This window comes from Perca fluviatilis, chromosome 10 (assembly GCF_010015445.1).
Source record: "Perca fluviatilis chromosome 10, GENO_Pfluv_1.0, whole genome shotgun sequence".
NCBI lineage: Eukaryota > Metazoa > Chordata > Actinopteri > Perciformes > Percidae > Perca > Perca fluviatilis.
The window spans coordinates 21,128,666-21,143,433 of record NC_053121.1 but is presented as its reverse complement, the minus strand read 5'-3'; the positions used below and the strand labels follow the sequence as shown (position 1 = coordinate 21,143,433).

At 44.0% G+C, this 14,768-nt stretch overlaps 3 protein-coding genes across 5 annotated transcripts; 2 read left to right on the top strand and 1 right to left on the bottom strand.

Moving 5' to 3' along the window:
- Positions 1 to 4,995: 4,995 nt before the first annotated feature.
- LOC120566535 (endonuclease domain-containing 1 protein-like) lies at positions 4,996 to 6,818 on the top strand. The gene is made up of 3 exons (XM_039813060.1): positions 4,996 to 5,120; positions 5,200 to 5,518; positions 6,146 to 6,818. The coding sequence occupies exons 1-3, from the start codon at positions 4,996 to 4,998 to the stop codon at positions 6,755 to 6,757; spliced, it is 1,056 nt and encodes a 351-aa protein (XP_039668994.1). The 3' UTR covers positions 6,758 to 6,818.
- Positions 6,819 to 6,986: 168 nt separating this feature from the next.
- si:dkeyp-121d2.7 (zinc finger protein 263) lies at positions 6,987 to 11,219 on the bottom strand. 3 transcript variants are annotated; one of them, XM_039813181.1, is made up of 4 exons: positions 11,081 to 11,162; positions 9,809 to 9,862; positions 8,847 to 8,958; positions 6,987 to 8,656 (listed from the first exon to the last, which is right to left on the bottom strand). In XM_039813181.1, exons 3-4 carry the CDS (start codon positions 8,896 to 8,898, stop codon positions 7,644 to 7,646), a joined length of 1,065 nt encoding a protein of 354 aa, XP_039669115.1. In that variant the 5' UTR covers positions 8,899 to 8,958; positions 9,809 to 9,862; positions 11,081 to 11,162; the 3' UTR covers positions 6,987 to 7,643. The 3 variants fall into 3 exon arrangements, with proteins under 3 accessions (XP_039669115.1, XP_039669116.1, XP_039669114.1); XM_039813182.1 differs by lacking the exon at positions 9,809 to 9,862 and having other exon boundaries at positions 11,081 to 11,219; XM_039813180.1 differs by lacking the exons at positions 9,809 to 9,862; positions 11,081 to 11,162 and adding an exon at positions 9,567 to 9,732.
- Positions 11,220 to 12,431: 1,212 nt separating this feature from the next.
- Positions 12,432 to 14,723, top strand: mif (macrophage migration inhibitory factor). The gene is made up of 3 exons (XM_039813186.1): positions 12,432 to 12,653; positions 14,069 to 14,241; positions 14,450 to 14,723. The coding sequence occupies exons 1-3, from the start codon at positions 12,546 to 12,548 to the stop codon at positions 14,514 to 14,516; spliced, it is 348 nt and encodes a 115-aa protein (XP_039669120.1). The 5' UTR covers positions 12,432 to 12,545; the 3' UTR covers positions 14,517 to 14,723.
- The last annotated feature ends 45 nt before the right edge of the window (positions 14,724 to 14,768 follow it).

Sequence of the window (14,768 nt, the reverse complement as noted above, 5' to 3'; positions counted from 1 at the left end):
ATTTATTTTTCTTCTTTTTTTATGTAGATAACATTTCAGCCTTCTGCAAAATCATTGATTGAGTCATTGATTTTGAAGAAGGCATGGACAGTCTTTTTCTTACTTCCAAGTCTACTTCCAGTGATCAGCACCTCACTACAACCCTTGGTGTGCGATAGTTTTCTATATTATATCCAGAACAGGATCTAACATGATCTAACACAAACACTTTTTTAATCAATCCTATTGCCGCTATATTGATACTCATAATAAGACTCTGTAGTATTAGTACTTTAAGTATAGTTCTGCCCACCCTGATGTACATTATGGTCTCAAATCTACCTACTGGCCTTTATTTGTAGTGTACATCACTCTGGTTCCCATTATATTTACATCCTCTCTACAACCTAACTATTCCTGAATACAGCAAGAAATATGACAAATTGGAGCAGAACAACAGAAACCGAGGATTTTCCCACAAACAGATCAAGCACACGAAGAAATAAAGAAGGCACGACCTTTGGTAAAATAACAGTTGAGAAATAATGGAAGTACTTTATGAATCGTTTATATATCTTCCAGGAAACATTTCTGGTTCCCACAATGCAATGAGGGGACTTTTGGTGAGAGAAGAAATAGAGACCACACAGAAACTGGAGGGAGACAGAAAAGGAAACTTGCTGACTTGCCCAGAGGAGTGTTTGTGTATAATGATACCAATTAACAAAAGACTGCCAATAAACATCTCAGGATGCATTTAACAACTCCCAGAGACAGTTTAGGACGGCACCATATAAATGCAAGAATCAAAACGAGTGTTCACCTCGAGCAGCACCGCAATCCATAAAGAGCTCTGCGTCATGCAAGGTACTCATGGTTTTTCCACACCTTTAAGTCTCCTATGATGCTTCATCTTTTTAGACAGAATGTGAGAAAGCTGGGGACAGACGCTCTGCAGGAAAATGCTGCAACATCTCCAAAGGTCTGTAGTCCCTCCAGCTATAAAAACCTTGTCCTGGAGGGGACATATACAAGACAAGACAACAACAACACCGTCAACAACAGTCATCAACCAGAAACTGCACTGCCCGTTCCTGTAGTTTTTTTATTTATTTTTTTTATCCCTAGCATTAGACCTGGAAAATATCGAACTAAGATATAAGCTATTCTAGTCAAGAATAAATACAGTCAGTCTTGATGGTCAGTTTATGTTATGCAGTGCATCTTCTTTTTCTCCACCTGGCCACAACCACCGAATGATTAAACCCTAGAAACTAGATGATCTCCACCTCAGCTGACTAATGAAAAAATGATATGCAGTGATTGCTTCCCAGAAGGCATCCTGACTAATTGTTAACAGGGGAAGTTTGACACCCACTGGGTTCCTGCTGTCAGTAGGCCTATATATAACAGGGAACCTTGACAGCCCTCAAACGCCTTCACTCCAGATGTTGAATGCACATATAGGAAATTTAGGTTTTATTTAACTCTGGACTTGTGTCTGAGAGGATTTCTGTCAGCAAAGTCTGTGTTCGCCGGCATCTCTTTTCAGCAGGCGTTAATACAGCTGACCACGATGTCTCAAAGGAAGATGCTGCAATTCTCCACAGGAGCTCTGCTTCTTCTCCTTCCCTGGTTTGGTGGATTGGTCCTTGGAGAGATCAGCGATGACTTCTCCCAGTGCCTTGATTTCTTCTATAATGAAACTCCACCAAAGGGTATCAATGCAGCAGGATACCAGCCAATATGCCAGCGCTACAAAAACCAGTACCGCTTTGCCAGTTTGTATCACCGCCAGCATCGTGCACCATTGTACTCAGCGTACATACTCAGTCCTGCAGATGGCAAACGGCCATCACCCATTTGGAAGTACGAACCACAGGTGAGAAAGAAAACAACAAGCAGCCACTCTCTTTAAAGACTAACTGTACTCTGTTGAGCGTTACTTTGTTCAGTATCATTTGTTTAGATATGCTGAGATTAACACCCAGTTGCCAGTTTATTCGTTTTATAATCATTATTATTTTGTCCCCCTACGCCATTTATATCAACGAGGATAGGCTAACAACATCACTAACTACATGTGCTAAAAGTTGAATCAACACCTCTTTAAAAAAGTTTCAACTTTATCATTAACCTTCATGAAGATAGGATTTTGCTTGACTGTTGTGCTGCATTGGTTTTTAGATATCTGTACCTAATAAACTGGAAACTGAGTGTAAACTGTGATTATATAGATTAGCAGGAAAAAATTGTGTCCTGACAAGGGCAGAGTAAAGCAAAGCTCCTCTTTGGTTATTGTTATTTTGCAACAGAGCATTACTTCCTTTTGGTTGGTAAACTCACAGGTGTTTTTCTATCATGGGATTAATGTGTCGAAATAATTTAGATTTCACAAATACACACATATCAGCATTCCCATGTAGACCTAGTGACATTTTAAGGCTATAAAAGAAAATGTGACCGAACAGTCAAAGTTTCTGTTTCATTGTAATGTCATTGTGGTTTATGTGTGATTGGCACAATGACGTTTTTACCATTATCTTAAAACGGACGCAGCCTCTTTCAAATTGTAAATACAAAAATGCTGCCACACATTATCTTTTCTCTGGTGAGGTGAAAAAGAAAGGAAAGTGGAATTTCACAACTTCTGTTTTCATTATCTTTTCTCTACAGGAGTGATTCAGTCGCACACCATATATGATAAGATATGATAAATGTTATTGTCTGTGACAAAGCAACATAAACTTCTCCTTTTGACAAGGCTCAACATCAAACAAACAATGCATATTTAAAACCCATTTAAATAGGTCAAATAGGACTAAAACTGTTAAAACTACCGTTGACAACAATAGCGTCAATAGATCAGGGTACAGAGCCTATTTTAATTTGTTCAGGGTGATTAACATAAAGGAAAGAGGATTTTTTTGTAGATGTTTTTCCAGGCCAGTGGGACTTATAGCGTCAACCTGATGGCAGTAACTGAACGGGTTGGTGAAGGGGGTCAAAGGGGTCTTTGGTGCACACAGACTTCTATTCACATCACTATTCAAATCAAACAGGATCAATAAGTAACAAAATACTCTATTGTAGCTTCTGAACAGTGACATGTGTGTCTCTCTCTCTCTCTCTCTCTCTCTCTCTCTCTCTCTTTCTCTCTCTCTGTCATTAAGTTGGTGTTTTCCGGTGCCAGCTCAGAGATGGATTGCTTCCATACCCCTGTAGACCAGAATGTGGTTGAGAGTCAGGCGGTGCTTGACGACTACAGCAACTCCAACTTCAGCAAGGGCCATCTCAATCCCAGCATGCACGAGAAGACAAAAGAAGACCGTGAGGCCACCTTCACCCTGACAAACATTGTCCCTCAGCGAGCGGGCTCCAACTCTGGCCCATGGAACGTTCTGGAGAATGAGGTGTTAAACAAATTCAATCGCTTCTGCAAGGGGTCGATGTATGTGATCACCGGAGCCATGCCTTATGAGTCTGAATCCCGCTGGATCAATAACAGGGTGTCTGTTCCTGAGTACATGTGGTCTGCCTACTGCTGTCCGTCCTACAGATCTGACCTCCCTGACTCGATGAAGCCCTTTTTCCCCACATATGCTGCTGTGGGAAGGAATGACCGCAACAGTGGAGAGGAGATTGTGCCAGTTAATGTCAAGGCAAGGGCCTCGATCAGGGGCTATGATGTGAGGCGGATGTCTTTAGAGACTCTGGAGGGCATCCTGGCACAAAGGCTGGCCATGCCCATCAGTCTGTTTGATGGGCAGTGTGAGTAGCAAAGGGGAAAAGCTTAAGTTCCTTGTTGAAATCAAAGGCTTCCTGCTATGGGTGTTTACTGCAGTAGTCACGTACAGCACATCTCTTAATTTTTAATTACTGAATGAGGACATGATTATTATCTCATTGTGGGTTGATTTGAATTCATCTGATGATTAGTGTTTTTTAAAATACATATTTTTCCCTTTGTCTACATCATCCTGTAACATGTTCAACTAATCATGATTTTACTAATAAAACCAGATTGAAATGGATGAAGAGCCTTCTGATGGGACAAATCATGTTCATTTTATTGTAGATGCTTACATTGTTCACACAAATGCAAACACCTTCGAATAAAATGGTTGCACATTTTGTACTAATGTGTACATAAATAGTCCTGCAGCAGGCCAACTGGATGTATGAACCACAAAAATACTGTGTGGCATGCAAAAGCAGCCATTTACTGTGCTGTGTTAAAGAAACGTCCAATTTTTTTTTTTAGCTCAGCAACAACTACCCTCCCATGTATTGCCAGATGAACCTAATGGGGGGGCCCTGAGGCAAAATTAGCTAATGGGCATCTATTCATTCCCTCCGAATGTACCCCACTCTCTATGCAATGTGTAAATTTTTTCTGCGGTGGAAAGCCACATGGCTCCAGGCTGGATGTGTGGTATTTTAAATAAACACAAACATATTCAGGAATATGCTACATTTAGGCACAAAACCGAAAAAAATAAGGTAAACAAACAATTTTGACACAGGGACCCTTTAAGCAGGATGATGTGTTCTAGAGGTGTGTCTTTCCCAAACACATTTTTAATTAAATCAGCACAAAACAGTGGATACACTGTGAGACTGGAGCTGTTGGGACACCTGGTATATATACTGAATATAATACTTCACTCCACTGTTTTCCCTACAAAAATCAATTTGAGGCAGGTGCTTTCTTCACAGCCATATCAATTATAAAATGTCTCAAAAAGAGAATATTAACTTTGTTTTTTCAGCCACCAGTGGATTGCTGGTAAGGTGGATGGCAGTGGTGGAGGTTTAAGTCAGTGTAGCCATTTTGTGATGAGCAGGGAGTGAAAAAATTTAACTTAAGAAATCCAATGTAAATTAACATATGTAAACCATGTGTTATATACTTGGTACTTGGTGTTAGTTTTAGCTTGACTTTGAGAAGGGGTGTGACATCATTAACCAAGAGAGGAAGTGATGAGCGAAGCTGTAACATGGTACTTGGTCATCATGTGGTGCTTTTTTGGGCTGATAGTATCCCACCAACCTCAGAGGCTGAACGGAGAGTTTTTAACTAAAGAGCTCCAAGGAGGTTTGGAGTCGGTGTTCTACTCAGCTTGTAGGAAAACATCTTGGTAAGTTTGAGTTTGAGAAGGTATCTGGAGCAAACTGTGTGTTCCTTGCCTGCTGATAAGCATCTCTTTCTCCAGCCAGGTTGCTGCTCAAGCTGTTCCAAAGAAAGATAATGCAAATGTCAACAGGAGCTCTGCTTCTTCTCCTTCCCTGGTTTGGTGGCCTGGTCCTTGGAGAGATCAGCGATGACTTCTCCCAGTGCCTCAATTTCTTCTATGAAAAAACTCCTCCAGAGGGTATCAATGCAGCAGGATACCAGCCAATATGCCAGCGCTACAAAAACCAGTACCGCTTTGCCAGTTTGTATCACCGCCAGCATCGTGGCCCATTGTACTCTGCATACATACTCAGTCCTGCAGATGGCAAACGGCCATCACCCATTTGGAAGTACGAACCACAGGTAAGCAACAAAACTATGTGTGATATGTAAGAGCAGCCATTTTCTTTGAAGACTAACTGTACTGTGAGATTTCACAAAACATCCTTTGTACTAGTGCAAATGAATTCACATTTGTTCTATTGAAGTGTTGTAGAGTTAAGAGTGTCTACTGTATATTAATCATAAATGGTTGGAAGTGCTGCCTTTGCATGTCGATCTAATGGCAATTTAGTATTGGGCTGTAAGATGGTGATGGTAAATGTGTGAGAGAGAACGAGCACTTCCTGTTAAATACTCAAAGTGCCATTGTGGTCAATGTGTGACTTGTGCAAATTCAAAAACTGCATTGCAGTTCTCTCTTTCTCTCTCAAACTGTTTTATAGAGAAATTACTCTATGTCTTATTTAAGAGGAAATTAAGTAGCATTGTATCCATTTTGTTTTAATTTAATTTTCCAATAGCTGACTGACTCAATAACACACCTGTTTACACAACAGAAGTATACACACAACACACAACACACAACACACATCACACGCACACACACACACACACACACACACACACAGACTAAACTCAACAACAAGCAGCAAGACACTCTTACATTTCCTCTAAAACATGGTATCTCTGTCTTCCTTTGTTTTTAAGCTGGTGTCTTACAAAGCCAGCCCAGAAATGCAGCCTTTCACAACCCCAAATACAGTCAACTCGGATGTAATGAAGAGCCAGGCAGTGAGTCAGGACTACGCACACTCTGGCTTCACCAAGGGCCATCTCAATCCTAGCATGCACCAGAAGACAATCGTGGACCGTGAGGCCACCTTCACCCTGACAAACATTGTCCCTCAGCAGAGAGGCTCCAACGAAGGCACCTGGGCCCCACTAGAAAAGGAGGTGTTGGGAAGATTCAAGGCTTTCTGCAAGGGGTCGATGTATGTGATCACCGGAGCCATGCCTTATGAGTCTGAATCCCGCTGGATCAATAACAGGGTGTCTGTTCCTGAGTACATGTGGTCTGCCTACTGCTGTCCGTCCTACAGATCTGACCTCCCTGACTCGGTGAAGCCCTTTTTCCCCACATATGCTGCTGTGGGAAGGAATGACCGCAACAGTGGAGAGGAGATTGTGCCGCTGGATCCCAAAGCGGACACCCGCGTTCGAGGCTATGATGTGAGGCAGATGTCCTTAGAGACCCTAGAGGGCATCTTGAAAACAAGGCTGAAAATGCCAGTCAGTCTGTTTAAAGGGCACTGTAAGTAACAAAGGGTGAGGAGCTCTAGTAAACATAGCCAGAGTTATTATGGGTCACTAAGTACAGCATACCCCCAAAAAAAGACTAAAAAAGTCTTAAAGAGACTCCCTTACTAGTTAATTAATGAATACATGTTTAATTAAAATGTTGTCTGGCTGTCTCTGGACAGAAAAGAATATATTCTTGAATGTTTACTAACCTCATGATTTTCCAATAAAACAACAAAGAAGAGCCTTCTGATGAATTTAAATATTTATTTCTTTATAATATGACCAAAACACAAATGTACAAAATACCAAGCTGTCAATTATATTGTCCGGCTAAAAATAGGGGCATCAGCTGCAACATTGGTGACTTATTGATAAAAACACAAACATGTACAATTTATTGATCATCATAAATAAGTACAAGCTTTATACAAATGAGAGAATAGCTGAATGTCTTAAATTTATTTCCATCTACAACGGACTTCCTGTCAACTTAATTAACTTTTACACAAAACAAAAATCATCCACACATGTAGTTTCTTTATCTTGAAGTAAATTTAAAGCTAGAGTGCGGAACCTTTACATATAAAAGTGCCGTCAACCAACCTTGCTCCCTCACCTACAGGTCTTCACAGTGTAGCTGCTCAATGTGGCTCTCTGATTGGTTACGTGATACGTCAATTTACTTGTATTACCCAATATCTTGACAGACAGGAAGGGGGGAGAGACCACAGCGACCCGGCGTTATGAATCCTGTAGCTTTCTTGTAGACAGTGTTTGTGTAATTTCTCTCACTGCCAGAGGGGGGAGACAGAGGTCAAGTCACTGAGAATTAACCACCGGGCACATTCATCACCCGGATTCTACCACGTTCAATTTAAAAACCTGCTTTTTCTTTCCAGTTCTATCAGAGATTTGAAGGAGCGGCTCTAAAAACACTTGCGGTTAAAGCCACTTCTCCAGTCAGAGCACTAGAGTGTCGGCTTTCACTGTGTATGAGTTGGTGTCTCTTTAAGTACTCCACACGACTGAACCGTTTTCCGCATGCTTCACACCCGTATGGACGTTCACCTGTGTGAATCCGCTGGTGCCGTTCCAAATTGCCTAGACGACTGAAGCTGCGTCCACATTGAGGGCACCGGTGCGGCCTCTCGCCCGTGTGCACCAGATGATGCCGTTCCAGTGAGCGCGAGTGTGTGAAGCGCTTCCCGCAGATCTCGCAGCAGTGCGGCCTCTCGGCGGCACAGGCGCACTCGTGGTTCTTGAGAGCCCAGGCGTGGCTGAAAGTGTTGCCACAGTGGGCACAGGGGAAAAGAATGTCCTCTCCACTATTCTGTAAGTGAGAGGCTCCGAGTGGACAAGGGTGCTCCTCCAGCTCAGCATCTGAGGTGAAGCCTCCTCCACACTGTGGGCAGAAGTGGAGCAGGTCCACGCCACTCTCCTCTTCCCCTCCGCTCTCCCCGACACTCCCTGGAGCAGACAGGTGGGGCAGGTGCTCGGACTCTCCCTGCTCCGCCATTCGATGCTCTCCAGTCATGACCGCAGCCGAGTCGCCCTCTCTCAACTTCTTCGGCCAGGCTGACCTCAGCTCCACGCCAGCCCTCACAGCGTCCTTCATCCTGCCTTGCCCTGTCTGCTCCTCTCTCTGCAGGGTGGGTGGCTCCAGCTCTTCATCCTGCTCCATTCCATCAAGACCAATGTACTTGGGGGCCAGGCTGCTCTTGCAGTCAGGGCTGACAGGCTGGGAGGCCGTCATGGCAGCCTGTTCGCGGCCTCTCTCAGCCCTCAGTGCAGACTCCAGACCCCTCAGCTCATCCATGGTCATGCCCCCCTCCGACGGCTCTGCAGACTCCACCTTCCAGTCCTCCTCCTCCTCTCTTTCTCCTGAATGAAGGGTCGGGGGATGACCCGACAGATCTCCTGAGTAGAGACAAAGGGAGGAGGAGAGAGAGAGAGAGAGAGAGAGAGAGAGAGAGAGAGAGAGAGAGAGAGAGAGAGAGAGAGATAGAGATATGGCGTGAGCAATCATTTCACCTTTCTTTCAAACTATTGGTCTTTGACCATTTCACTAACTTCCCCTCCCTCAATCAGTGTGTCCTGGGCTCATTACCTTCGCTTTGGGATCTGGAGCCAGTGTGGAGGTTCTGGTTGGACGGGTCCATCTTCAAAGCCTCCTTGATTAGCTGGAGAGAGGCGGGTTGATAGCCCTCTGTTTGTGTAAACTGCATTGAGAAGCACAGAGAGCATAGTAACTTAAGTGGGTAACTCAAACCAGAATAGAAAATGTATTGTACTTTATGCTTTTTTTTTTAAATAGCTTGTTAACATAGATGTAACACTCATCGTAGCCATATGTTCTGACCCCACCAAGTCATATGTTTACAAAAAGCTAATTGATTGGTTGCATTTACTTAAAGTTATTTTATCAGCCATCAAAAACACTTTGTAATGACTTCACACATTCTGCATGCTTTGAATATTTAAATGCAGAAGACAAGTGAAGAGTGGATCTGCCCTGCCACTTGGTCATGTGGTGGAATAGCAAACAGCTTTTCACCTCTATCAGTAGTATTTCTACCTATAAGCTTGCCACACTTGAGATGTGGAGAGCCCTCCTCAACGGGCTCTTCTGGAAGCTAAATATCCAATCAATAGCCTTCCCTTCATCCACTACATCTCTGCAGTGATTTGATGGCTGAAAAACATGAGCACAACTCTCTCTTTTTCTGTCTGCGTTCTTTCTCATTCTATATGAAGCTGCTGAGCAGTGCAGAGAATCTGTGCCACTTTCTCCTCCTACTCCTCCTCTGAGAAAGCCTGTCTCCCTCACCTCCTCTTTGATGTTGGCCGTCTCCTCCCCCTCACCGCTGATGCTGCCCTCCCCTTCCTCGTCCTCCGTCATCCCTCCCTCATCCTCTTCATCCCTGGGGAACTGGATGAGGTACATCTCCCTGGCCTCCTTCCCCCCTCTTCCTCCTGCTCCTGCTACTATCCCCACAGCTCCTGCACTTCCTCCTCCTCCTCCTCCTCCACCACCGCCACCTCCACCACCTCCTCCTTCCTCCCACACACCTACAGGCCAGCCTTTGCCATAGGCTGCTGCTGGGCCCTTCTTTAACTTGCCTCCTGTGGAGAAGAGAGGAAGACGAGGGAAGGGTGGGAGGGAGGTGAGACAGTAAGGAGAAAGTGAGGAGGGGGACAGGAGAGAGGGAGGGCACAGGGAGACAGGAAGGAGAGCGAATGAAATATGAGGGGGAGAGAGGTAAGTGGGAGGAGATGATTGGAAGGCCAGGAGAGAGAGATTCAAGAGAGAAAAGGGTGGAGAAGTGGAAGATAAGAAGGTGAAGGAGGAGGAGGAGGAGGGGATTGGAGAGGCAGATGGGAACAGGAGTAGAGAGGAGGTTGGGGGGAAGGTAGAGAGGAAAAGGAGCAGGGGGAGGAGGAGTGAGCATGATGAATGAGTGAGGAGAGAGGGGGCGTAGAAGGACAGACAAGAGAGCAGGAAGGAGAGAAAAACGTGAAAGGGAGGAGAATAGCGAGAGAGGCAGAGTCAAGAGGGAGAAATGGAGTTGGTTGGGGAGAGGAGGAAGAGGAGAGGGAGGACATGTTGAAGGAGAAAGAGGAGGGGTTGAGGATGAAAATGAAAAGAAGAGAGAGACAGCAGAGAGAGGAGTGGAAGTGGAGAGGGAGTGTGTAATTATGATGGTGGTGGAGAGTAGCGGGAGAGGAGTGGAGGAGGTGCGGGAGGGAAGGAGGGGAGCGTGTGTGTTTGTGTGCAACGTGATGAAGGAGAGAACAAGGCAGGGGAGGTGGAGGGCGGGGAGAGAGGAAGGAGGCGAGGGCGTGAAGGAGAGAGGAGCGGTGAGGGGAGGAGGAAGAGTTTGAGAGAGACAGAGAGAAGTGAAGGAGGTGGGGGGAGGGAGAGGAGCAAGGCAGGAAGGGAGGGAGGGATAGAGTGTGCAAAAGCACAGAGGAGTGGGAGGGACAGAATGCAGCGGAGAGAGAGAGAGAGAGAGGAGAGGGGGAGGTGAAGGACAGAGGGAGTGAAAATGAAGAGGAGGCGGAGGAGGAAGGGAGAGAGGGAGGGAGGGAGGGAGGGAGGGAGAGAGAGGAAGGAGGGAGGGAGAGATCAGCTCTTGCCAGATGGTTTCCAACAAAACAAGTGCGTCTTCACATAGGCCCTGAGTGCATAGCAAGAAGCCTGTTACTCACATCAATAGACACAATCTCACATAACAACATATGTAAGATGTTTTAGCAAGGTAACATTTAAGATGTAAAGGCAGCTTTCTATATGTAAGCCACCTTGTTTGGGAGGGAAAGCCATCCTCGAGCAATACTTACGAGCCACCTCAACTTTTCGTTTCTTCCGCCCTCCAGCTCCTTCCTCCGCAGCCGCCGCCGCCAGTCCGGCGTTGCGGCGGTTGGCAGCCCAGCCCATCCCGTACTTGCGCTCGGTTCTCAGTTTGTTCTCGGTGAGCCTCAGCCGCTGTTTGAGGGAGTCGTTCTCCTTCCTGTTGAGGGACAGCTCCACCAGGTAGTCGTTCACCATATCCTGGAAGAGTTTGGTGATCTCACAGACCGAGGCTCGGATCAGACTGTCCATGACAGACGTCAGATGCGTCTCAAACGTGGACACCGATTCCTCCATCATCGTGGCCACAGGATCGGACCTGACCATGGTTCAATCAGATATGTTATCACGCCAGCAGGTCATCACCATGAGTTTCCACAGAGATCACAAAAGTTTCACACTGTTTCATCTAATACGCTAAAACGTTAGCATATACCCAATCGTATCCATATCGCCAATGTCTATGTATATAAAAAATATTATTGTAGCTATACACAATCTTTATAATATCGGCAGTACAGCGGTACAGTGAATAACGTTACACACAGTAACACTATGGTTATTACACCTCTGTTATCATTTAATTAAAGACTATACTGCCGCTTTAATTAGCTAAGCAGTTTAAAACCAAATACACAACCTGCGTCAGGTTGGCTTAGTAAACTTGTAATGTAATCGACACACCATATAACATTAAAGTAACGTAAGAAGAGGAGCAGCAACCTCTCTAACGTTACGTCTGGAAAGTGATCGTGCTAGCAGACGGGCTAATATAGCTTTGCATACGCACCGTTTCTTGGATGAAATCCGGAGGAGTGATTTAGACGTGAAACGGCGGCGACAGACGGTAGGATTTCACGGATCGCGGATAAGCTTGGTCGATGTTCATAAGTACAGAGACAGGGTGACAAAGGAAGGCGCCATCCAACTTCTGCCCCCTCTCTCTCTCTCTCTCTCTCTCTCTCTCTCTCTCTCTCTCTCTCTCTCTCTCTCTCTCTCTGCCTCTGTTTTCCTCTAGCCTCCTTCAGCACTGATGACACTGCGCATGCCCAGTACCGTAATTACCCTACAAGAACGGCCGCACCCTGGGAAAAAAAACATGCATAAACAAAATTAAGATTTCATACATCACCTTGTACTTAATGTGGTCTCTATATACTGTCTATGGTCTCAACAGTAATGTTAAGCTGTTGTGAAAAAAATTAATAATAACAAAAAAAATATTTTCACTTGGTTGACAGCATGTGTCAGCCTCTCTTAATACATCCATGGTGTCAACAGCAGTGTAGTCTTCCAGGATGGTAGGCGGTGCTGTGGTCATATAGCTAGTCTATTGCTACAAGAGAAGAAGAGACATCTTTTCTTCCGTTTTAACAGTCACTGTTCTGGTGGCAGAGCAGAGTCGCAGCATCCGCAGTTTGTGAAGAGGAGAAAGACAACTCAAAAGAAGTAATCATGCCGATGTTCACGGTGAACACCAACGTAGCCAAAAGCGATGTACCGGCGGCTATGCTGTCCGAGGCCACTGAAGAGCTGGCCAAAGCTATGGGCAAACCTGCAAAGGTAGGCCTGGGGCGTGCCATTCATGCAGAATCTACGCTCACTATAAAACTAAAACGAACGGGCTGCCTGCCCTCATTCTTTTACGGACGAGAATTAGGACCACATGCAATGACTGCAGGCCACATGTGAAAAAATGTATTGAGTTTTTTTAGACATAAAACAAGTCAGATTTCTGACTTTAAACCATAGACTGCTCAAATACATTTTGTACACATGTGGCCCTAATCCTCTTCCGTATTCTTTCCCATATGGAGCAGCTTGCTAGATTTAACATTTCTGCTGAGTGCAATACGACCAACATCTGAAGCCTGATTTCAATTTAACTGCTGCCAGTAGCCTAGAGGTCATATATGATCTCTAGGCTACGGTCTGCAGTTAAATATTATATGCCTCTCTACCCAGTATTAACAATATGCTGTCTACTGAATAAATAAGGCTAAAGCTTCTTGTGCAATTATAAAACATAGTTTTGACCATTATTTGTGGAGTGAGTAAGCATGGGTAAATGATTGATCAGCGGCATCAGAGCATTAAACCTACAGGTTAGAAGCAAACCCAGCAAACACATACCCTTTAGGGAACGTTCCTTAAAGGTTCTCTGAAGGTTAATTTTTTTACCTTCAACTAACCTAACATAAAAGAAGATTAATCTTCTTTTATGTCCTACCAACTGAATTAATACTTTAAAAAAAATATGACTCAGAATAACATCCTTAACATCTAATATGCGTATATATATTCCCATCAAAATGCACAGTTTGTATCAGTGTTCCTTATGTCACTTCATAACATTGATAGGTTAAAATAGTATTTACATATTCAGCACTAAAGGAACTATTGCACCTTATTTAAAATATGGGTTTCAGTTGGAGTCTGGGTTAGCAATCACTATTGTTTCTGGGAATATGGGGATTTCATCAAGCAGTTCTGTAACATGGTGGGCTTTGAATGCTGATTCTAATATGTTAAGGATATATTTTAAATGTTGATCTTTTTATACAAGAAATGTTAAGAAAAATTAAAATGTTAAAGGGATTCCGTATTTCTCTACCAGAATAATATTAAACAGCATTTAGACCATTATGTAGGGAATTACACTGTAAGTTAAGCAGTAAAATCAATACATATGATATCTTAAAGATTTCACAGGTATTGTTGGTTACTTGGCAAGCATTTCTTCAGGGTGGGGTTGTAGTGGGGTAGTTTGGATTCATGACTTCACTATTTCAAAAACCTCACCACAACATTCGCTATATTCTAAAATGCTCATCCACCTTTTTTATAATGCTGAAACTACAATGTCACATTTAGGCTCAATTAGGCGAAGATCCTCAAAAACTGACACCAGTCACTCACGGTTGATCCACCCAGTGTGAGCTGACCTCAGTTTTGTGTCTCTGTATTGCATATACCAGTACATCGCTGTGCATATCAACCCTGACCAAATGATGATGTTTGGAGGAAAGGGAGACCCCTGTGCACTCTGCTCCCTCCACAGTATTGGCAAGATCAGCGGTGCTCACAACAAGCAATACTCTAAACTCCTGTGTGGACTGCTCAACAAACACCTGGGCATCTCTCCTGACAGGTAACACACACACACACACACACACACACACACACACACACACACACACACACACACACACACACACACGGCAGTACAGTTATTTACTACACATAATGTGATAAGTAAAGGTAGCATGGTGACAGAAACACAGTCTCAAATAACCCTGGATCTTGCTCACTGTTTGTGTCCAATCTTATAAACATATTTCTCGTTGTGTCTATTTCAGGATTTACATTAACTTTGTAGACATGGATGCAGCCAATGTGGCCTGGAACAACACTACCTTTGGCTGAGATGGAGGTCAACAAAATGAAATAGATCATTCCAGTATTGTCCTCTATGTACGAACATAGTTAAAACTGAAACAAATCAAGAGGAAAGACACCTGGTAATTCAATGGCCAATATTCTGTATGACTCTTGAAAGTACTTAGCTGGACCCTTTAGATTTGCACTGATCCCTTATCCAGTATAATGCTATAAAACAAACCCTGCAGACCATATCTGTTTTCCTTGATTTTCTAGACTGACAAAGACACACTATAT

Coding starts and splice junctions, on each gene's coding strand:
- LOC120566535 (XM_039813060.1), top strand. CDS start 4,996: ATGTGGTGCTTTTTTGGGCTGATAGTATCCCACCAACCTCAGAGGCTG. Junction 5,121..5,199: donor GCTTGTAGGAAAACATCTTG/GTAAGTTTGAGT, acceptor TTCTCCAGCCAG/GTTGCTGCTCAAGCTGTTCC. Junction 5,519..6,145: donor TTTGGAAGTACGAACCACAG/GTAAGCAACAAA, acceptor TTTGTTTTTAAG/CTGGTGTCTTACAAAGCCAG.
- si:dkeyp-121d2.7 (XM_039813180.1), bottom strand. CDS start 9,683: ATGTACCTCATCCAGTTCCCCAGGGATGAAGAGGATGAGGGAGGGATG. Junction 8,959..9,566: donor CGGCCAACATCAAAGAGGAG/GTGAGGGAGACA, acceptor TTCTCAATGCAG/TTTACACAAACAGAGGGCTA. Junction 8,657..8,846: donor CTCCAGATCCCAAAGCGAAG/GTAATGAGCCCA, acceptor GTCTCTACTCAG/GAGATCTGTCGGGTCATCCC.
- mif (XM_039813186.1), top strand. CDS start 12,546: ATGCCGATGTTCACGGTGAACACCAACGTAGCCAAAAGCGATGTACCG. Junction 12,654..14,068: donor CTATGGGCAAACCTGCAAAG/GTAGGCCTGGGG, acceptor TGCATATACCAG/TACATCGCTGTGCATATCAA. Junction 14,242..14,449: donor CTGGGCATCTCTCCTGACAG/GTAACACACACA, acceptor TGTCTATTTCAG/GATTTACATTAACTTTGTAG.